General features: G+C 58.7%; 1 protein-coding gene across 16 annotated transcripts in view; it reads right to left on the reverse strand.

The window, feature by feature from the left end:
- MBNL1 (muscleblind like splicing regulator 1) overlaps positions 1 to 23,298 on the reverse strand; it is a 65,185-nt gene that overhangs the window by 18,880 nt on the left and 23,007 nt on the right. For 15 of the 16 annotated variants that reach the window (XM_084529374.1, XM_084529378.1, XM_084529375.1 and 12 more), the window contains 2 exons: positions 5,772 to 5,942; positions 2,289 to 2,489 (listed from right to left, as the gene is read on the reverse strand). In XM_084529374.1, coding sequence (XP_084385500.1) covers positions 2,289 to 2,489; positions 5,772 to 5,840 — 270 coding nt within the window. In that variant the 5' untranslated portion in view covers positions 5,841 to 5,942. Of the gene's footprint in view, positions 1 to 2,288; positions 2,490 to 5,771; positions 5,943 to 14,271; positions 14,750 to 23,298 lie in introns of those variants that run through there. The other variant, XM_084529373.1, reaches the window with a different exon arrangement.

The following is a 23,298-nucleotide window of genomic DNA, read 5'->3' on the forward strand; positions in this document are numbered from 1 at the left end:
CAGCCGTCCCGCCAGCACTCAGAGCTGCTCGGGACAGCAGGCTCAGCGCCTGGCAGGTCTGTGCTGCCTGCCTTACAGCCCAGGTACATGTATGGCGAGATGTTCGCTGCGTGGCGGTCTGCTTCGGTAGCCCAGAACACGCGTGCTGATTTAATTAAGGACCCGGTACTTTATTCTTGAAAATAAGCATTTAAAATTCTAAACAGAACAAATCATCTTCCAAGATTAGACGCTAACATCACTGCAGTTATTTTTTTTCAGGGGACAGTTCATTCCAAGGCAGGGAGAGCTAAGCCATATAAAGCTCTGCAGTCCTGCAATAACAAACAGCAGCGAGCTCTCTTCAAGAGCAGGTAGCTACGTGGCAGGCAGAGCACGCCACCTCGGAGAGGTGAGGGGCAGTCCACGTAAAATCCTGCAAATCAGTTTTGCACTTTTGTAATCAAAAAACTCTACAAATGATTTGTTGCTCATAAGAACTATGGCCTTATTAGATAAGATAAATAAGAACTATGCCAAACATCTAGAGACCTCTGATTAAATGACCGGGCACTGCAAAGCACTGCCCAATTATCTTCTCACCTGCGTATCGAACTGCTTAACCTGCATTTGCTGGGGGGAAAACAGGAGGAGGAGAAGCCCCCCCCGCCCGCAACAGGCACTATTTTCGTACGAGCGGTTCCGTGTGGAATCGCAGAGCTGCTGGGTAAACTGCAATGTGCTCCCGATCCCAGCCAAAACAAACAGCGAAGCTGAGCAGCTGGGAGGGGGGGGAAGCTGCATGTCTGAGTGATCCGCACAGCTCGGGCAGAGCCAGGGGAAGGCCCTGTCGGAAAGGCAGGGCTGCAAGCAGAGCGGGCAGGGACAGCCCTCCTTCAGGAGGGGCTTTTTCTGGTTGTTAAAACCTCTTTTTACTGCAGACCGTGCCTCTGGGTGTGCTGTGAGAGCACCGCTCACAGCTCCCCCGTGTGCAGAGCAGCCTGGCTCCGCAGTCGAGCATTTCCCCGAGCAGCTGCACAGGGACAGCACAGAGCCCCTGCAGCACCAAATCCCACACGGGAAGGTTCCCCTGCCGCAGCCCAGCGTCCAGGAGCTCCCCGCACATCCCAGTCACAGCCTGTGGCCAGCACAGCCTCGGCTCCACAGGCAGCAAGCAGCCCCGAGGCTGCCTGCTCGGGGAGGCCGGGCCTCCTGTAACCTGAACACGCTTCGGGGAACTCTTTCCTCGGAGAAAACAACTCTAAAAGGGGAAGTGATGCGATCCCGCGGGAGGGGAACCTGCGCTGATGTAAGCTCCGAGAATAGTGGCGGTGCTGGGAGGGCTCGCTGCCCGGCCCTGCCCCACGCTCCTGCCTGCAGCCTGCTGCCCAGCTCCTCAGCCAGGGGTGAAACCACCGAGAAAAAGGAATGAATGTCCCTTGTAGGCACACACAGACCCTCCTGCTGCAGTGCCTAGGCGAGAAGAGCCCTACCATTATGACCGGCTGCATTTTGACAGATCCCTGCCCCTCCTCCCACCGTGCTCCCCACGTGCTCAGGGCCCATCTCCAGAAGCCCGACCCCACAGCGCGCCCCCAGGCCCCGCTGCTGTCCCCACACAGACCCGAGGTCCCTGAGAGCGGCCGGGCCCTGACCCCACACCAGGATGCACGGCGCTCACAGGGCAGGGACAGCAGCACCAGGCTGCCCAGCGCCCAGCTCACTGCACTCCCAAGCGCGTGGCACCGCCTGGCCGCGAGCCCTCGCTGCCGCAGCGCTGATACGGTGCCGAAAACACGGCCAGGCCTTCCCGATAAGAGAGATTCAGGGCAAGGGAGAGTAACAGCTAGCGAGGACTAGCACTTGTCAGGGCTGTAGCGAAGGATGATAAACAAGGCGCGGGAGGCCGCGGGGGGAGTGCCAGCAGCATGTGGCCAGAGCAAAAACATGCCAGAGGCTGCAAGCGAGCTGCCCCCCGGGCGGCTGCAGCACGGCCCTCGCAGCAGCTCCCGGCGCTCGTTACCCGCACCCGCTCGTTAGCAGCTGCTGGACACACGAATGCAGTCTCGGGGCGCCCCTGCAGCTACCACGGCCATCCCTCAGTGCTCCCGCTGCCTTCTGAGATGCGGGGCCAGGAGCAGAGCTGCAAGCATGAGCCGTGGTGGCACGCCCCCTGCATTGCCAAGACAGGGCGCTATCGGCTCCGGGGAAGCTCGCGCTGTTTTCTTTCACAAGCAACAGATCGTCTGTCCAGGAGACACAATACAGGAGATAACTCGCGAGGGTGAATCGTGCCTGGCGGCTCCTACCTCCAGCCTGTCTGTCCTCATGAGCTTCTGGGCGGCAGCGGCAGCGGCGGCAGGGACCGGGACGCCGGGGTTGCCCGCCACCAGCATGGGGGCAGTGGGCAGGATCTCCGCTGGGACCAGCCCCGGGGACACGGGCCCCAGGTAGGGGTTGAAGGCGGCCGAGGCGTTGGTGGCTAAGCTGGGCGCTACTGAGAACATCGGCTGCAATGGGAAAAAAGGAGAAAGACATTTAAACACCCGTACCCACCGTGCTGCCAGCAGCACAACCCCTTGGCCATCACCCTCAGATGGCAAAGCGCATCTGAAACGTGCAGGCAGCCCCTCGGTGCGAGAGCAGCCTGCACGGGGGCCCCAGCACACCGCCAAGCCACACGCACCTCCACGCCAAGGACAAGGGCACTTCCCACCCCGATGCCAACCTGCCCCGGCTCACAGGCTGCGGAGGTCCCACACGGGAACAAGCAGGAGGTTGCAACCCGTTATTTGTATAAAATCGAGCAGGCTGGCCGTGCAGACAGCACAAAGAAGCACCGGGGGGATGCTTTATTTAGACTAAATCATTCAGCCAGAGAGAGGCCATGCAAATACTGTGTTGTGTTTTTTTTTTTTTTTTTTTTTGTTTGTTTTAAAAAAAGAACCAGCTGCCCTTGCAGGCTGTCACACGTTGTGAAGGTAATTAGATGGAGAAGACCGAGCAGTGCTGTAAGCCCCAGTGCAGCGCTGGTGCACTGCAGCGAAGGTTAAATCATGCTTCTGCCCCTCCGAATCCAGAGGCACTGTGCTAGCAGTGTAATTGCCAAATTAAACTTCGGCCGGAGTGTTTATCTTCAGTATCTAAATAAAGTAGTTACTCAAGGCATTTAGATTTTTCTTCCAAAGTAATTTTTAGAGCGAAAAACAACAACGAAGTTAATGCAGATCTTTTGCTCTGTTTCCTATCTCGTTCAGCCAGACAGCACACAGCACCACATGTTTTCGTGTTTCTGAGGAAATGACCGAATTGTTTGGAAGCAGGGAGCAAGTCCATTGGAAACACTGGACAAAAACACATGCAAAGGTTACAGGAGAAAAAAAAAAGCCTGAAATTTGTGTAAATGGGAGTAGTTTCTTTAACGTGTTTGCCTTTTCATCCATGTGAACAACAAAAAAAGGGAATTTTTACAGGAAATAAAGTAGTATGATTAACTACACTATCAATTAACCGTACTTTTCATTGTTGAGTTATCATCTGTGCAATAATGAACGTTCAAATAAAACTGGGAGACTGTCAGTGTGTAACCTGGGACCTGATTTCCATTTGCCTTCAGCCCAGTGAGCCCAGTAAGTCCAGCACCTAAAAGACCATCCTGCTGATTTGCTACCAAGATCACTTGACGTTTGTGTAAATACCCCACAGCCTTTGGCCATGACAAGGTAACACTGTTCCTACCCAGCCATTCGTGTTCTGCCGGAGCTCGCAGCTATCCTGCAGCCAGCTGCACACACGCAGAAGCAGAACCTCAGTTTAACCATTACCCTGATGCTAGCCTCTCCTTATAGCAAAAAGGACTGCTACTCTGAAGCACTGCACTAAGTATTTTTTCATGTTTATCTAAATATTGCTGTCTATCTACACGCTGCTTTGTATAAAACCACAGGAGATGCACTGGGTTATCATTTATGAAACAAGCAGACCAAAAGGTAATGGAGAAGAACAAGTTAACAGGGAAGGACACGTGAAGTAGTGGCTTTTACTGTCTGCAGCACTCTGACTGTTCAGCTTTGTCATAGCCCCAGCATGAGTGTGCTGGCACCAGTGCTGCATCGCTGTCCTCAAACCAGGAAATAAAATAAAATTGCGGCGTGTGTACACGTCTGTTTAGAAATTGAAAAATCACTCTGAGGTTGCTCTGAAGTTAAGGCACGTAAAGTACAGCCTGCGTCTGAGCTGCCTGGCCGCACACACACCCCGCGTGGTTTCTGATCAGGAGGCAGCGAGCAGGGGCAGCAGCACGGTGCCACCGCACCCGCTGCTCACGCGCTGACGCCGCCTTAGCTCACTTCCTTCCTTCGGTGCTGTATGAAATTTTGTTTAACAAAAAGATGGCCAAAAGGAGAAAACAACACGCCCTCTCTTCTCATGCTGGTAACTGATGCCAACAAGTCACTGCGAAGATCCCTCCAAAACATTTCTGCTTTTCTCCCCCACATACACTTCTTGAACCAGACGAGGCCTAAAGCCCTATGGAAGAGTAAGTCCACAGTAACTAAATCAGATGGGCTACAGGATACTTACTGCAATTTGGTAGACCCCCAAAACATGGGGCCAAGTCACAATTTAGCACAAGTACGAGGGCCATTTCTGCTCTGCTGATTTTTCCTAAGCACTTACTCTGAGTACAACCTGTCACAAATGAAGCAGTGCTGGAGAGCTCGCCTAACGGAGCACGTTCCCTCCTGCAAGGTGTCTGCAGGTAGATGCAACTCACCAAGTCCTAACTTCTCCAGTACGGAACCAAGGAACTGCCAGGGAAGTGCTAAGGCAGATATCAATATAATGTATTTCCCAGCTCCCTTTTCCCGTGCTGCCATTTTACCCGTCAGAAGGCAGAGCTTCAGCGGGGGAAGCGCTGTGTGACCTTTTACGCAGAATGCGCCAGCCTCCCCGGTGCGTTATTCGGTACCCTACAGTGTCTGAGCTACAAGGGTGTGGCCAAAGCTTGCTGGGCCACCTTTACCCACAGGTTAGCTCCAGCAACCTCTCTGGACTGCGTCAGAGAACGAGCACAGGGCGTTCTGCTCTGCAGTGTGTCTGGCTGGCGGGCGCCCACCACGGTCACCGCAGACCAAGCCCCATCCCTGCGCTGGCGTCAAACCCGGCACTGCGCACGCGTACCGGAGAGGAACACGTGTGGTGCACTACGTGATTACACTGCCCTGCGGCCAGATGAGAGGTTGCTGATAGCCCTTTTCCCCTCCTTTGCCTGTTCTAGGCAGTGTGGTTATCAGCAGGCGCTGCTCCCCCTGCCCAGCCCGATCTGCCGGTGGCACACAGCAGCCCGGCACACGCCGCGCAGCGCGGGGCAAGCTTTGCTCTCTGCTTACAACGGGCTGTAAAAACCCAAGTCCAGTCCAGCAAGTAACTCTGAGAAGGTTCCCCTGAATGAATGGAAAACATCCAGTGGGAATCTTCTCAAACCCAGGAATTTCCTCGAGCACAAGAAATTGCAAAGGAAACGTCTGTTTACTGAACTGCCACACAGATCGCTCACTTTCTCAAAATTAGGAGAGACGTTACACAGATGAATTAATTCAACAAAACATGAAGCAACGTTGATTCAGGCGAGGCAGAATGAAGCAGTACACAGACAGACCAGCCTCTCGCTGTTTGATTTCTCCACCAGTTACCAACTTTTGTGGGCTCTTACAGCCACCCGCACCCGCTAACTCCCTTCAGCCTGCACCAGCTCGTGGTCACCAACCCAAGCCCCAAAGCGCACGTACCACAGGCTGCAAGGGGGCTCCAGGCATCATGGCATTGGCAAGCTGCATCTGCTGGGCCAGCATGGCCATGTTCTTCTGCTGAATCAGGTTATTGCGTCCATTTATCTCCAGCTGCGTTTTTAAGTGTGGTGGTGGGTGAAGGTATTTGCAGTTTTCCCTTGAACATCGACCCTGAGGAAGAGAATGGACATAATTGGCTCAGGCAGTTAAAGGCAAATCTTTTTTGTTCTGTCTGGCCCAACCAAACCCAGCAAGCTCTGCAGGGCCCGGGAGAGGCTCCAGCTCCCTCCTGAAATGATCACGTACTGATGGGAGCAGCTGCACAGCTCTGGTACCTGCTCCTTGCTTCACGTTTCCAAACTACACATTCTGCAATACAACCCTAAAGGAACAAGGAGACCCCGGAGCCCAAAGTGCCCCCACCAGGAGGGGAAAAAACAGGTCCCTTAAATTACAACCCTTTCCTTTTATTCATTCACCTTTGAAATAAATCCAACCAGGAGCAATGACAACGCAGAAGACAGCTGTACTTTGAGCAAGGAACCATCTTTATCAGGAACCAAATTAATTCCATACAGCTTGACCTTCTCCTGCAGCTTTGCTCAGAAAGTTGAGATGTCTTCTTGCCCCAAGGTCCAGCAACCTGCTCTGTGCGCCCGTTTCTGCCCCCGATGGCCAGCACAGACGGCTCCGTGCCGCCCACCTCCCCGCTGGCAGCCCCATTGCTCAGAGCTCACTTCCCCGGCCAGCGGCCCGACTGAAGACCAGCACACACAGCTCTGCCGGGATTTTTGGCTGGGCACGCAGGTGGCACAGCCCTGGTGGCACCGCTGTGCAGGCAGAGCCCGGCACTGCTCTGTTCGTGTCAACTCTTCCTCTGATACGAAAACCCGCACTAATTATTGGTACCACTAACGAACGTGAGGCCAAATTACAATTTACTGGTTGCCTGGAAGATGATTATCTTACATTAGCACAGCGTAGAAATCGGGTTTAATGACTGCTAAGTGCACCACAAGGAGCTACACCACGTGTTGCCTGACTCAGAGGAGCAGTTCCCGGCCTGACCCAGGAATGCAGCCGAACTCAGCTCTTACTTAGCGGTGGGCTTTAGGCTGCTCCGTGCCGCCCCGTGCCAACAGCACGCTAAGGGCAGGGGGAGCAGGGCAGGGGGAGCAGGAAGGCGAGCTTGGGGCAGGGAGCACGGCTGCCCTCACACGCTGCTTGTCTCTGGCTATGGGCTCGGCAGCCCTTGGGCAGGAAGCCCAGGGAGAGCGAAAGCAGCAAGCCCTCGGCCCTGCGCACCCAGCGTGGCCCCAAGCACCTGTCTGGGCCGCACCGAGCTCTGTGGTGCCGCAGGAGCTTCCCTCTGCTCTGCCAGAGCTGGGTAACGCCGACAGCCCCGCACACCCGAGGTCACCACATGGGCACAGACGAGCCCCAGAAACGCCACTGCTCTGAGCAGGGCGCGAGGCAGCCGCTGGGGCTGTTTGTTTGGGCTGCTTCTGTAACTGAGCAGCACGGCCCGCGATATGCAGCGCTCGCTGCCCCGCTCTGCTGCTGTTGACACAAGGACTACTGCTCACAGAAAGCGGGCTGGGGGGCTGCCTGGCGCTCACAAGGCTGCTGGCCCCGTACCATGAAAGCCCCCTGCAGACGTGCAGGAGCTCCTGCTCCCACCCTGCCGGCGGTGCCGATGCCAGGCGGGGCTGCGGGCACGGGGACACCCGCACCCGGAGCTCCACGTGGCCTCCACGTGCTCCCGCCGGGAGGATTTGTGCCACGCGCTGCTGCTCAGCCAGGGCCTGGAGCCAAATTAATTCTCCAATTAAGAGCTGTCGCTCAGCAGCAGGGCCCCGCGGCAGCACCAAGCAGGGCGCCGCGATGGCCAGCGGCAGTGCCAGCACCAGGAGCCCCCAGGCCCGGGGAGCCCTGCGGAGCTGCTCAGGCTGTTATTGCCTGAACACAGCAAAGCAGCAGCAATCTCACTGCAGAGCTGCCGCAGGTTCAGGGTTTGTGACGACACAAACACGGCTCTCTTTTAGGGAGCATCAGTTCCTCCTGCCAGCAGAGCTCAGCCACCACACCCCAAGCAGGAGGGCGGTGGTTACGGAAAGCCCAGCCCCTGCCCGTAAGTGATGGAAGAGCCTGTGCGGATGCACTCGAGTCACGCAGGAACACATTCAGACACCGGCTGGGTTTTGCTTTTTAAAACACACGGCTCGCGCCCGCTTTGTGGCAGTAGCTGTGCTCCGGCCCAGCGAGCACACGGTCGGAGAAGTTTCGGAAATATCAAGCAAAGAGTTACTGGGAGGGCTCCACCGACCCGACCCTACCCGACAGATACAGATTCCAGCCCCGGTGAGTCAGTGGCTGAGCTTACCCCGAACCAGACAGCGACCCACGGCCACACCTCAGCCAGAGCCTTCCAAACCATTTACGCCCCTGCCCGACGAGGAGACGGCATGGACTGGGCTGCTCCCACACAGCTCCGGGGCACAGCCAGGGTGCGCTGGCGATGGCCACTTCTGGTTTCACACAGCACAAACCGTCCCGAGGATCCCTCCGTCAGAGCACGAGCAGAGCACGCTGTGAAATGGCACGTGGGGGACCTGCAGCCCGCAGCCTGACTCAGCACCTCAAAACAGGACCGTGCCCAGCCCCACTGCTCCACGCCCCTGTGCACAGCGGGGCTTTCACTGTGCACAGATCACCGGGGACGTTACTGCCCTCGGCGGCTCCTGGAGCCACCCCACGGGGCGTTACCGTCTGCTCCTCGCTAGCACGGGCACACCTCAGGGACACCGAGCAGCTCCGGAGCTTTAGCAGGCGGCACGTGCCGAGATGGGACAGTCAGTGCCTCGTGCCCTGCTGGCAGAGATGGAACCCGGCTGCACGGCTCTGTTTCTGCAAGCGATTCCAATGTCTAACATGACAAACAAACAAACAACAACACGACACGACACGACACGACACGACATGACATGACACAACACGACACGACACGCAGCCAGCACAGCACAGCAGGCCCTGTTCCTGCACTGAGCACGGTGCCGTGCTGCGGGACGGGAACTGCAGCGAGCTGGGCTGGTGCGCTCGGCTGAGCCCGGGGCTGTTGCCAAACACCTCCCAACGATTGCTTTGTCGCCTGTTTCTTTCTGCGGCTTTATGGCTGTTGTTGCAGAAAGGAAAAGCAGGAGGAAGAGGCCTTGCTGTGCTGCTCCGGGTCATGCTGGGAGGTCCGTGCCAAAATCAGCGCCGCAGGACCAGCAACAACACGAGTCTCTCCGAGCCTGGCGCCACAAGGCACCCAGTGCGCTGCGACTCCAGCACAGAAGGGCCCTCAGCAGTGCCCCCGCTGAGCTCCTGCAGCAGCAAACCCAAACCCGTGGGTCCCCATGCGGTGTGCTTCAAGCGATGCCACCCGGCCCCATAAACGCTGGCTTTGCCCTCGGGTGGCGCAGGAAGAGCCCCAGCTGATGGCACTGCCCGTGTGGTGACGTTCTGTCTCGCTTTGCTTTGGCAGGAAGAGATCTCGGGTACAAGAATTAAATGGATTCAGCTACCAGTTCTCTATTTTTTAATCACCTCTGCGCATCTTCTCAGATCCAGCACAGCCATAAAACACACTGAGGTGGCCACGTGATGACAGCCTCGAGTGTGCGCCTCATGGATAAGAATCTCAAATCCTCCTCACTTATCACCCGTGCTGATCGTGTTTGTACAGGAAGCCAGGCCGAGGATCTGTCTTACTGCCCTGAAACTCAGCAGCCTTAAAGAAGCTGAGGAGCGAGCCCACCCCAGCACCTGGGACGGGGCCACCTGCAGTGTCCCCACACAGCATGGGGCAGCCCCAGACCCCACATCCCCCGGCCTCACCACACCCCAGGCGCCCGGCCCCACACAGCGAGCACGAGGGGCACGGGGGGCACGGGACGCTGCTGGGCAGGATCCCAGAAGCCTCTCCCTGAACTCCTAAAGCCATCAAATCCTTTTACAGCAATCTGGTAATCCGCATGATCCTTACTCAGGCATGTAATAACCGACGCTCTAGGGGTAACAGGAGCGACTCTCTGCCAGGAGCAGCAAGCTGCTCAGCACCGCAGCTCCATGCAGCGCCAGGCGGCCGCGCACGACACGCAGCTGCAGGCACGCGGGAGTCCGTCCGTCCACATCCCTGTTCACAGCTCCTCGTGTCCCTGCCAGTGCCTCAGCCCAGGAGCAGCCCCACGGCCCCCCAGCCGCTCCCCGCAGGAGCCGGGCAGTTCCCAGGTAAGCGGCAGGCCCGGCGGGTTGCCCTGGCACGGCGTGGGGATGTGCTGCAGCACCGAGCAGTCCCGCCAGGCTTCCCAGCTGTGCCGCTGTTACAGGGCAGGAAGCGGGCGAGTTGTCAAGCCCCACGTCCAAAGGGGCAGCACGCAGCCCTCGCTCGGCACAGCTTCGGGAACGCTTCGGGTTATCTCAGCTGGACTTGAAAAGGGAATGCCACAAGAGGGGCGACACAAGGAACGTTACCACACACTCTTTGCAGAGTCGGTATACTTAAAAATTGCCTTCTGTCTTGGGAGAGCAGGGTGTGAAGCCCTCAGCAGGTGATGGACAACTCTGTCCCAGCTCACTGCCCGGGTGTGCAGGGCAGGTCCTGCCCCACCAGCTCCAGCGGGATCGCTGCTGCTGCCCGCACACCTCATGTTCCCTCGGACTTGTGGGCATGTGCCATACCAGAAAGCAACCCTGGCTGTTAAGGGAATGAAGTAATACATGAATAGGTAGGACTAACAAATAGACGCAACCGTTTCCATTAGTTTTTGCAGTGTGCTGATATTTTAAAAGGCTCCTCTGCCTGGTGGAAGCCAGGAGGTGGTGGATGGAGACCTGAACTGGGCAATTTGCATCCTCACCCCTGAGGAAACACGCAGGAGCACTCTCCGTTACGGACACTGTATTTAAAGCGGAATTGCCATTGTTTAAAAATAAAGCCTTGCTTTTGTGATTTCAGGAGCTCACAGGGGCAGCCAGGGGAGCCCTCCCGTGCACAGAGCAGCGTTTCAGCTCTCCCGCACGCACTGGGCCCTGCTGGGGCGAGCCTGGTGCATGCAGGGGGCAGCCGGCAGCCTCCGAGCCCCCGCCGTGCTGCAGGGACGTGGGCTGGGTGAGACGAGGACGCAGACTGCAGTGCCCTCTCTGCCTGGCGGCCGCTCAGCACAGCAGCCTGCCAGCGCCACACGGCCCCTGTGCCGCTCACCGTACGGTCACTGCTGAGTAACAGCAAAACCAACGGCACGGCAATAAATCGGGCCCCGTGCTCACACAGCACACCCACCGCCCCTCGCCACAGCTGAAGGTCAGGGACGGACAGGAGCTCTGTCTGTCCCTACTGCAGAGCGGTGCCAGCGCAGGGTGAGACCTGCAGCCGCGTCCCCCACCCCACGCAGCTGGGAGCACGGCCCGAGGATGCCACCGCACCCACAGGGCGTCAGGGACGTGGCCTGCACCACAAGCCTGAGATCCTCTCCTCTTCTGCCTTGCAGACTGAGTATTTCAAACCTTGCTGTCCCCTTTGTAGTGCTTTTCCCTCCTCTTATCAGCACAGCATCCAGACTATTTTAAATACAAATGGAATAAGTTTGTCAAGCAAATAGTTTACTGATTGAAAAATAACGAGCTTGGATGGACTGAAACCTTTCCGAAATTATATCCCAAATTACCCAACCGTATCGGGGAGGGAAACAGCCGTCAATATAGCACTTTGTTAAACTAAAAGTAAATGGCAAATGCCAATTGAAAAATGGAAAATTACTAATTTCAAAATATCAGTTAGCTCTGCACAAGTGAGACGAAACTCCCCGGGTCTGCATTTTGTGCACGAAGTGGGGAGCCCAGGTGCAGCCTTCCCCTGCGGCCTGCCCCGCGGCCAGCCCAGCACCCCGACCCCAGCACCACCTCTGTCGCTGCCCCGCTCCTGCGCCTCTGGGCCTTCAGTTGCTGCTCCCAGCAAAATCTCTTTCAGGCAAATTCAGGTGTGAGAGGTGCCTGGCCAGGTTCCTGTCCACATTGGCACCGGCTGCCCCATTGCTGCGTGCCCCTGCCCTGAGCCGGCCAAGGTGGATGCGGGCGGCTGTGCCAGGGGTCGGCTGGAGGCTGGACCCAACCTGCACCTCCTGAGCTCCCGCTGCATTTGGGCACTTCCAGACAAGGGACAGCACTGACCTTGGACTGACCGAAGGAGAGCTGAGCTCTGTGGGTGCAGCCGGCCCCAGATCCAGCCGGGGCCTGGGGAAGATGCGGGCCTTCAGAGCCTTGGAGGAGACACTCAGCGCTTGGCAAGACTTATCTGCATCAACCCTGCTGGACTCCCTCGTCTGGCAAGGATCCCGCTGGGTACAGGCAGCTTGCAGCTGATTTTGGCATCTGGCAGCTCCGATGAAGAACTGTCTGATGTTCCAGTCAAATATTGGAAACTTGTGCTCAGGATCCGAGGCCCTCTCCCACTCAGGCGGCCGCTTCCACCACTGCCGAGGCAGCCGAGGGAGGAGCAGCCGCTCTCCCTGTGCGCAGGAGCCGAGGGGCATGGTGACCGCAGCCTGGCCTCAGCCCGTTTGGTGGTGGCCGAGCTCCTTCGGCGCCAGCACTTCTCGGCATCACGAAATGCCTCGTGAGGAAAACATGCGGCAGCTAAATTCAGCGCTGACAAAAATGCAGAGCCACCAGATCTCCCCACAGCCTGCCCCGCTCGGGCCCTGCCAGGCAGGCAGCAGCACGCTGCCTCCGCCCTGCTGGATGGGGGCGAGAAGCCGGGCTGGGGAAGGACAGCGTGTGACACCGGCCAGGGCCTGAGCTCCTCGGTATCGATAGGGAAAGTACCTTCAGGTACTTAAAACGTTCCCCTGAACTCAAGGGCAGTCACTCAGATGTGAGCTCTCTGCGAATCGATACCAAAGCCCAGGGAAATTATTTTCAGTGCGTCCCACTGAGCAGTGCTCTGAGACGCTGCCTTCCCCAGGCAGGCTCACCGCCACGATCCCTCCGAGAGCTCCAGGAGCATCCTCGCAGCCCTTCAGCCCCGCGGTGCCGCAGTCCCTGCTCGCTGCAGCGCCCCGGAGCCGGCCAGCACCCGGAGCCCCTCAGCACGCCTCGCCCCCACCTCCCAGCGCAATCCTTCTGCCAGAGCTGCCCTGGGCACCACAAATCACACACAGGAGTGAGTTTTAGGTAAAGCAGCAGTCAGGGCATGTCAAGAAAAAGCGAGGGGGGGCTGGCTGTGAGACACACCTCTCACAGAGCTCCTCAGGTTAAAAATAAACGCGGTTAGCACCTACCACAGCGTAAGGCAGGCAAAGTCAGGCACCTTCCCTTGCTCCTCACGGAGCAGACGTTTGAAGGTACCTGCGTGAGCCTCTCCCCCTGCTGCAGCGCCGCGAGCTCCTGTACCACCAGCAGCAGGCCCCTGGGGAAGGCAGCCCCAGACACAGCAAACGCAGGGCGATGCTGCAGGCAGCGGGGGCAACGTCCTGCACGGTGCTGGGGGGGCTGGCGCACGGGGCCACCACCCGGCCGCAGCACCAAAGCGGCCCGGGCTTCTCGCTTGCTCCCCTGGCAGAGCTATTGTGTGTGAAAGGAAGGGAGGCGTTCGGACAGCGGAGGGCTGGCTGGAAAAAAGAGAGCACACCTGAAATGTGAACCGCGAGGGACAGGCGGTAAGTCGTGCTGCTGGGGGTCTGGAGCCCAGCCCTACAAAATGCCCCAGGAATGTGCCCAAGAGGTGCCCTCACAACAGGAATGGGGAGAGAGCCCACGAGCCCACAGCAAAGCTCTGGTCAAAAGCAGCGGTGTTATGGAAAGGGGGCAAGGAATGAAAAGCAAAGAGAAACGGCTGGTTTAGGTAGGTAAGACGGGAGCAAGGAGGAAAAGCACCGCGGGGAGCACACCAGGAGGAACGCAGATGAGAGGAAAGGAGAGGGACCCACCAGGGAGACAGAAGGCCTTGAAGACAAGGTGAGGACAGGAGGGTGCACGGGGCTCAGGTTCTGCCCCCGCAGTGCCGAGGCCACCAGCTCCGCTCCTGCAGCCCTGCAACGTGGGCAGGAACCCGTCCGGCAGCGGTGGTTAACGGGATCACCCCGTGCGTCCTGCCACGGCCACAGCCCCGCAGCACCCCCTGGGCCAGCCCCGTCCTGCCCCAGCGCCACATCCCGAGAGGCAGCAGGGAGCCTCCGCCCGGTCTCCTCCCTTCTCCCTCCGCCCTCGCCCTGCCCGGCACCCCCACGGCAGGGAGCTGGGCCCCACGGCTCGCCCCCACCAAAGGCACCATGCCCTGACCCCCCGCAGGCAGCACACAGCCGAGCACGGCCCCGCAGCTCCCCGCATCCTCAATCTCAGGGCCGGCTGCCCACAGGGAGCTCCGCGGGGCTCCCGCTGCCCCACCTGCCCTGCCAGCGCCCCCAGGGCAGCGCCCGTCACATCCTCACCTCCAGCACCCGCCCGCCGCCCCGGTCCTTACCTCCGGCAGAGCGCGGGCGCCTTCCTCTTGCTCTGGCTCAGGTGCAGGAGATGTGCACGTTTGGGGTCCGCCTGTTTGCCACGCGGGGAGCTGCAACGGGGGCCGCAGCAACCGCACAAGCCAGGGCAGGCGGGGGGCAGCTCCTCCAGCGCCAGCCAAAGCACGGGGCAGCTCCTGGCCTGGCTGCGGGCGGCGATGGGGCCTGGCACGGCCACCCCCGCGGCAAGCAGCAGCGCTTCCCTCCGACCCGCAGCTGCTCAGCCCCCCGCTGGGCCCCGCCAGCCGCGGTAGCTGCGTGCAGCCGCACGACCCCGAGCGCTCGGCGATGGAGGCGGCACGGAGGGGCTCTGCTCCAGCCTCGCGCAGTGCAGGTGGTTTGTCTGAGCACGTGGAGTGGGGGGAAGGTAAGCTAAAACGCAGGTCTGGGACAGGCAGCTGTGGCTCCTGGAAACCTTGCCCTCTCTTGTCAATGAGAATCTCTGGAATTGGGTAGGGAAAAGGCCTACAGAAAACGAGGAGTGCCTCATTTATGGCATTGCTCACTGCCACACAAACTGTGGGACTTGTATGGGAAAGGACACATCCCCGTGTGCCAGCCAGGCGACAGCAGGAGGCAGCCGGCCCCACACCTCGTACCCAAGGCCTGCAGCCCCGCCAGGCCCCCATTGCTGTGCGCACCGGGGGCACGGGGCAAGCCCCGAGTGTCCGAGCATGGCGAGGCTGTGAGTCACCGACATGTGGTCACCCCCCAGACAGAAATAGCTTGTTTACGGCTCCGCTGGGTTATTTTTACGCGCGGGCAGCGCTGGGTGCCCGCGGTGGCTTGGTGCCGCTGCCCTGCTCGCGGCGGGTCCCTGCAGAGCCCCCAGCCCCAGCCCCACACCCACCCCAATGCGCCTCGCCCTGAGCGTGCACAGTGCCCGAGCGTACTGGGTCTGGCAGGACCCGTCCCCAGGGACGATCACACCCGCACACGCTGCGGGCGGGCCCAGCACGGCTCTAACACAGCGACAGCCCGACCTGCCCTGCTGCGGGCCGAGAGGTGGCTTCCTCACAGGCACCCTCCCAGCGCACTCATGGGGTAACTGCGGGAGCTCTCCCGGGCTGGGTGCTCTCTGTCAGCGCAGGGTTTGGAGGCTCTGAGCCCAGCAGAGCGCAGGGGAACCACGCACAGGCTGCCAGCAGCAAGGGCACGGGGCAAGCCGTGGGGCAGCGGCCGAGGAAGCGGCTGGCGAGTGAAGGTTGCTCAGCGAGAGCCGGGTGTGGGGGAGCAGCGACAGCCTGGGGTGACGGGAAGCTCGCTCACTTCGGGGAACCCCCAGCGAGCCTGAGCTCAGGGACCACGGGAGCCGGCCGAGGGGATAACAGCACCAGAGGGTAGCAGGGGACAATGCTAGAAAAACTCGAATTTGGTTATTTTACTACAGAATCTAGAGGGGCCTGCACACACAGTGGAAAGGAAAGTTTAAAATAATTAGACAACAGATAAAGCAACTGGACCAAGCCAGAAGGAAGAGAAGCTAGATGGATAGTTTTTTATGGCATAGGCAAATAAGGGAAGAAAAAGACATAACGAGCACATGGTTAAACAGCAGAGAAAAGAAAAGACTTAACCAAGTTCAGAGTTTAGAAATTCCCGCAGCGAGCTGCCTGCACGCGGTTCAGCTTTCGGGGCAGAGCAGGAGGAGCAGTGACAGCGCCCCAGATACCGCGAGGAGCGGGGGGTTACGAGTCCTTAAGAAAAGAACCCCCTGGTGCAAGCACGGGTAGCGAGCGAGCAGCGTGGTGGGCAAACCCAGGCTGACACATCGGGATTATTTTAACCAGCAAACGTGTCCAAAGGCTTCCCAGCAGGCGGGGACCCCCCAGCCCCTGCAGCGGGCCAGGCTGTGGCACAGCCACGCAGCGGGGGTGGCGCTGGGCAGGTGGGAACAGCCTCACCCCATGGCTGGAGGGGAAGGCTTTAAAACAGAACTCTTCCAGGGGAAGTACTGGGGGGAAAAGGCACTGGGAGCTCAGAAAAGCTTACGAAATACACAACAATTGGGTAAGAGGAGCAGACGAGAGATGTAAACAGCAGAAGGTGCTTTTGGTGTGTGTAAGGCCCTGCAGCACGCCCGGGCTTTGCGAGAACAGACCTGAGGCTGGCTGCGTCCTCGCTGCTCCAGCGACAGCCAATGGCTACAGATTGGTGGAAAATGCAGGCGGCGAGGTTTATTTTTCTAAAGTTAGAGAGTCCCAAACCTGCCAAAATAGTGCTGTGTGGTCAGAAGTCCCTCTAGCTGCTTACTTTAACACGGGCACTGACAGCAGAACCGTCCCGGGCCTGCAGCAGCACGGCCGAGGCTCCAGCCCGGGCACCCCCAGTGCACTGCGACCGGCAGAGCAAGGGGCAGAGGCTGCACAGGAGGGACACGGCTTCAAAGAGCGCAGCCAGCCCAGCTGCCCTTCAAAATCCCTGCTGCAGACCGAGGGGTGTTCCGGACACCCACAAGGAAACACAGCCTTGCTCTGCGCCCTGCAACAAGCAGCCGGCAGCGCTCACCCAGAGCTCCCCAGCGAGAGCAGACAGCTCCGAGAGGCAGAGCCGGCGGCAGAGGCAGCAGCCTGCCCCACGGGCACGGTGTGAGGAGGTTCGGGTGCCGCTGGGGGGGCTCCGTGCAGCCCCGAGCCCCCGGCAGGGCGCTGTGAAGGACCGGGCAGTGCCGGCAGCGCCGCCCCCCAGCACCACGCTGCTGCGGCTCGGCTGCACCTGACTGAGGCTGGCAATGTCTCCGGAGGAAGTGGCATTGGCTAATGGCAGTTTAAGTTCGTTATTAAGACATTTCAGCAGTTCCATTACCTCTCCCTTATGCACGAGAGAGCAAACAGGCTGAGCAGATAACATCTGCAGAGCACAAAAACACGTCTCCGGCCTGGAGACTTGAGCTGCTCTCGGTTGAAGCGAGAGCCGCGTAGCTGGTGGGGAAATTAAAATGTTTCCATGTGTGGGAGCCTTCCGAAGTACAGAAACAACCAGCAACATTCAGCAGGCCAGCGCATCGGCTCCCTCGAGAAGCCAATTTTCCCCAAGTGCAGCACGAGCAAGGCCATAGCAGTCACGGAGGTGAAAGCATCGGCCTCCTCCTCCTCCTCCTCCTCATCCCTCCAGGGACACAGCGAGACCAGGGAGCGAGGCGGTGAGGCAGGCACCGTGCCTGCTCCTGCTTGCCCCTTTCTGCCCCTGCCTGCCCCTGGGCGCTGTCAGCAGCCCCAGCCCTGCAGCAGGCCCCAGACACCTCCCGGCCCTGCCCCGGGCCCTGTGCTGCTGCCTGCCCCGTTCTGCCCGGCACTTCCCGGCTCCTGGGGGCCAAGAACATTTTCCAGCGATGTTACGGGCAAGGTGAACGCAGTAATTCCTCAGATGATCCAAACAAACCTTCGGTAGTGACCTGGTAATGTTTAATTAGCGGTCATTTAAACGGAGCAAGGCCTGAGCCACGAGCAGCAGCACAGCACTGGACACCTGCCCTTCAGCTGTGCCCAGAGCCCGGGGACGCCCGGCAGCGCCGAGCAAGGCTCCCAGATTAAACGCGGGGTATTTTTAGCAACTGATGGGTTCTCAATTTGTATAAGCACAAAGCAGACTTTCTCAATTCGCAGACGGCCTTTCCAGCCGCAGGAATGACCCTGAAGGCTCCTTCTTACACAGACCCAGGGGCACGACAGACACCCAGCGGGCTGACAAGACCTGAGCGGCCGCGGGCAGCGGGGTGCAGCTGCTGGGATCCGCAGCGAGGCCAGGCTCGGCAGGCAACACCTGCACACACAGCAACCCGGGGGAAGGCACCACAGACAACGGCTTCACTGCAACACATCCGCACGCGGGCAGGAAAAACCGCCGGGAAAGGAGCGTTTCGGGTCTAGAAAGTTTCTGGAATCTGTGGTGGATAAAGCAGAAAATTGAGCAAGTTGTTCTGACAGCATAATTACACCACAGAGATTAATTTTTAAAAATTGTCACGTGGAATAAGTTAGATTAATGGCAAGCTCAGCCACTTTTCAAACCGCTGCACTTAATAAGGGAGAGGAGCACACAAAGTCAACAATGAAGTACTCGCAGGGGTGTTTTCCCCTCGGCCAGCAGTGCACACCAACGCACCTCCGAACAGTTTGGCATCGCCCTGCCCTCATTTCGGGAGCCCTTCACGTCAGTGGCAGCCAACACCATCCTGCACTGCTTCCACAGGCACCTACAAAACACAGGGCGTGTGCCGTGCACCTGTAGGGACGGGGTGTGGGTACAGGGACAGCGCACAGCGCGCTCCTCACGTCTGGATGTGCAGTGCCAGGTACAACACAGCTCCGAGCCTTACAGCAAACAGCCTCAGCCCCAGCAGAACCCTGCTTGCCCCCAGCCACAAACACGGTCTTGCAAAGAGCTGCCAGGAGCTGAGACCAAACACGTGTCCTCGGGCCGTGTGAGAGCCCTCCTGTGCTGCTGGGCCCAGCGAGCTCCCTGAACATCTCCTTCTGGGTCTCGAGCTCCCTGAGTATCCCCTTCTCCATCTCACTTTACTCTCCCTTTCCCTCCCCGCCTGCCTGCTCACCGTGCCCAGCCGCCTCTCCCCCAGTGCCTGTCAGGCTGTGCAGCAGCACCGGTTTCCTCTGAGCTCTGCTGTTCCTCTGTTTGTCTCCCTCACCTCCCTTTAATTCCCCCCCTTTGCTTTGCCCTTTTTCCAGCCGGAGATGGAAGCACCTTCCTACCCACTTTCCTGCCAGTGGAAGCACCTCTGTGGCCAGCACGCTGCAGCTGCCCTAAAGCCCCTCGCCCCCCCGCTCCGCACACCCAGCTCAGCAGACGCAGGCACGCAGCCCTCGGCCACCACCACGCTCCCCTTCGCCTCGGCTCCGCAGGCTCCCGCTGTGCACGGAGCTCCCAGCAAAGCCCGAGGCCCCCGACCTGCCCGGCAGCCACCCCACTGATGGAGGGGAGGGCGCTAAGGGCACTGTAGGGCCGCACAGGCAGCTGTGCAAGGTGAGGGTGCTTCGGCTCCCCAGCCCAGGCACCGTTACTACACGTGGCCAGAAACCTGCCGGGCTCCTGCAACGCGGAAACCTCCCTGTTTAACCTTAAACATTTCCTCCGGGAAACCTCTAAAATTTCCTCCGGGAAGGCGAGCACCGGGGCCTCCTGCCAGCCCTCACCCCATTGCCACAGCCACCTTACGGGTACACAGGATCAGCCTGGAAGCGCTCCCCTCCGTCTTGCTGCAATCATGCCGAGAGGCAAGCGGCCCCGCTCCCCTGAGAGCCGCCCCCTTCCTCACGCAGCGCCCACCTCCCTCAGCCCCCCCAGCAGCCCTGGAGCAGGTTCCTTCCCATCGCCAGCACCTCCCCATGGCATGAGTGTGCCCAGCATCCCCTCTGAAAGCCGAGGCAGCTGCCTTGGTCCCGGCCCGTCCTGCCGGGCAGACAGCTCGGGCTGCAGGCGCTGCTCCGAGCCCTGAAGCGCCGCGCAGATTTCTAAGAAAGACGCGGGTCCTGTTTCCTAAACGGCAGCCAGCTGGGCTAGCAGCACCACGCAGTCCCAGCGAATAAACAGCAGCTTCTCCAAAGTCAAAAACCAGATGTGATCATTCAGTCCTGGATGTAATCTGCTGCTTCCAGCAAGTTCAGGAGCGAGCCTTGGCAACCAGGCAGCTGTATGCAGAAAACCCGAGAAACAGAGACTTGGGGTCATCCCAAAAAGGACAGAGGCCTCGCAGGCGGCTTCCGATGGCTCGTTTGAAGACGTAGGACAAATGACTGAATATTTGGGATGTGAGCTTTTCTTAGTTTATGCCACTTCAAGTTCTCCCTGCGAATCAGTTCAGAAACTCCTCGTGGTGCGCACAGCAGCAGCCCCGGCCGTACCCAACAGACGCCCACCCTGGCGCCGGGCGCGCGGGCTCTGACAGCTGCGAGTGTTGCGATGCAATCCGGTCAGTTCGGTTTAATTCTTTTTTGATTTCTTCCTGCAGGCGCAGAGCTTAAGCTGTAATTTGAACTCTGCACACCTTAGCGAGGCACAGGTCTTGTTTGGATATCCGATAAGACTCCGAAATGCCATTTCTGTGCCCCCAGAGGAACACGCGGTTCCGACTCCTTGTTTCCAGAGGGCCGCTTGCCGCTCGGCCTCACGGCCCCACCACCTCCCCAGCCCATGGTGCCCCTTCGCTTCCCCTGCTGGAGCTCAGCCCGCTGGCAGGCTGGAGGAGAAAAACCTATCCAGCTACAGCCGATACGGCAAATCAGATCCGACTGAGGAATCGGAACGCTTTGCACTGCTTTTCCTCCTCTTTTCCAGGGGTTGCTGCTTTATCAGCTCCCCAGGAACCTCCCCGTGTTCCCCCCGTGCCCAGGCCCACCCCGCAGGCTGGGTGCTGCGCCACGCCACGGGCAGGACACGTTGCTGGAGTCCCCTGCCAGCAGGCTCTCTTACCAATATTCTGGATTTTTTTTCTTGCTTAATTAAAGGTGACGTAGAGCCAACGATCTAACATTACCATCGATTCTAACATTATTAGAGAAATGCGTTCAGTGGTTTTCTTTTCTTTGCATTGAAGTAAGTGGGGTCCTTTTCCCTTAAGCAACTATAACAAAACAGTCAATGACGGGTGAAAAACTTATTCCTGTTTTCTGAAGCAGTGACAAAGGAGATTTAAACAATTAACAACAACATCCCTGAGGCGTCAGCAATAAGGCACTCCCCAGGTTCAGCTGTAATTATAACACCTTTATATATTTTTAAGGCTTCTCGATAAAAAGTGAAGTGTCACTACGAGAGTTCAGGAGTTTCCTTTTCGAAAGGCAACTCCTCCTGCAGCAGGCAGTAGAGCACTGACACCCTACATGTATCAGGGACAGCTGGGAGGCACCAGAGCTTCCCACCGCCCTGCTCAGTGGGCAGACCTCAACCTGGGGCTCGGGGCTTTTTCTGGGTTTCACAAACGCAGCGAGACGCGGTGTTCAGGGCTTCTGTGCTGAAGGAAGAGGAGGATCGGGCTCCTGCATTGCAGCGGGACACCCAAGTAACGGGCAGGAGCAGCCCAGCGGCAGCGCAAGCCCAGGGGAACGACAAGGCACCCGAAGTGTCAGTGTGCACAGCACGCACCAGCCCCGGGCAGAGGAGGGGGGCTCAGGCCAAACTGCTGAGCTCAGCGCGGCCCCTGGGAGCTCGTGGAGCCCTGTGAGCAGCCCGTGCAGGAAGCACACCGCGGGCGCTGGGGAAGCGCCTGTAGGCAGCAGCGACAGAAAGCAGCCTGAGCCCACATCCCTCCTGCTCCCTCCTCTTTCCTCGGTGCGTTTACAATTTCAAAAATATGGGTACAAAAGGCAGCGAGGCAACCGAAGGACGCGGTGTGCAGAGGAACGGCATCCTGCTCGCATGGGTGTCCTCAGTGCACCTGCAGCCCCCCCAGCCCTGCCATCCATCCCTCCATCCATCCCCCCATGTCGGGGCATCTGCCTCGTGGTGCCCAGGAAGCGGCAGGTGACTCAGCCATCGGAGCATCTGACGAAGTTAACGGGGTTCAGAAATGAATCCTACTTAGAAAAATAAAAAAATCCTACCAAGAAAAATAAAAAAAAAAATCAATGTTTTAATATTATGCTCAAAACAATTTCTGTTGCAGACCAGTTTCCTGACTTAGGAACTCGATAGCTTACTTCTGCTGCAGACAGTTTGACAGACTTTTAGGCATCCAAATTTAGGAAGAAAATCGGATAAATTTAAATAATGCAAGCCAGAGCTAAGGCTGACCCAGCTTTAGCTGACAATTTGAACACACTGCATCATTGTTTGTGTCTTCAACCCCCCCAAAAATTACCCGCAGGTGAGATTATGGCCCACACACTGACGCTGGTCAGCGCAGCGCCCCGAGTAGCCCTGCGGTGTCCCCGGGCCTGACCCGAGGCGAGGACTCCCTGCAGGAGGACAGGGGCTGCTCGGACCGCAGCGCACACCGGCACCGTGCTGCAGAGCCCAGCGGCCCTCCCGCATGGACACTGCAGCCCTAGCGGCTCCGGACGAGGTGCCCCCTCGCTCACGGCCTGGGCTGCCACCTGCAACCCTTGCTCATTTCCCTCTTTTCTTTCTTCCCTGCAAAACAACAAGCAAAGGCAGCGTCCCCAGGCTGACCGCTCCGCGGGCACACCAGGCCATTCCCCGGGGTGCCAAGGGCTCGGAAGGAAAATGGCAGCGACTAAAACCTGGCTGTGGCCCGGGCACCCTGCAAGAGCAGCCAGTCAGTGCCAACACTGCTAGCAGGCACATCCCCAGGAAACCAGTTCAGTGGGATGGTAGCTTCTGGGTGCATCCTTAGTAAAGGTTTGCCTCTCGGGGAACAGCACTAACTGCCTCCACGTGTCTGCATCGAAAGCCTCCTATCTCTTGGTAAACGACTCATTGACCTCTCAGAGCGGAGATAAATCCGGTACAACACTTTCCTAAGTTGTTTTTGCATAACATCTAGTGTTTGTGATAGCAGCCGTTACTTTGTTATGCTTTCCCCACTTGTTTAGCTTAGCGCACGCAAAAACCTGAAACAAAAACAAAACAGCGACCGCCCGGCCGGGACAGGAGCCTGCGCCGACACGCTCCCGCTGCCCTTTAATGAAGGGACTCACCCGACAGGCAGGCTCCTTCACTACAGGACAGCAGCAGGCAGGAAGGAGGCTGCACTCCCCCGCCGAGACCCACGGCACGGGGAGGAAGCCCCCAGCCCAACGCAGGCCCCCGCTGAGCGCTGTGTGTGTGATGTTAGAGGCGGCCCCGGCCCCCAGCCCGTTACCTGCGCTGACTTCAGGTGGTGCCGGAGCCTGCCATGGGCGCTCTGAAGCCCTGCAACAACGCCGGCTATTCCCTACAGCTGTTAGCCACAGGCCTCGCAGCTCCTTGCAGAGGTGATAATTACCTCCTTCCTTCAGAGGGTGGAAACAGAACCCCGCTGATGGGAAGGGCTCCTCCAGGCGCTGGTTTCTGACGTCTCAGTAGCTCCAGGACGC

Source organism: Aythya ferina (assembly GCF_964211825.1).
Source record: "Aythya ferina genome assembly, chromosome: 9".
Taxonomy (NCBI): domain Eukaryota; kingdom Metazoa; phylum Chordata; class Aves; order Anseriformes; family Anatidae; genus Aythya; species Aythya ferina.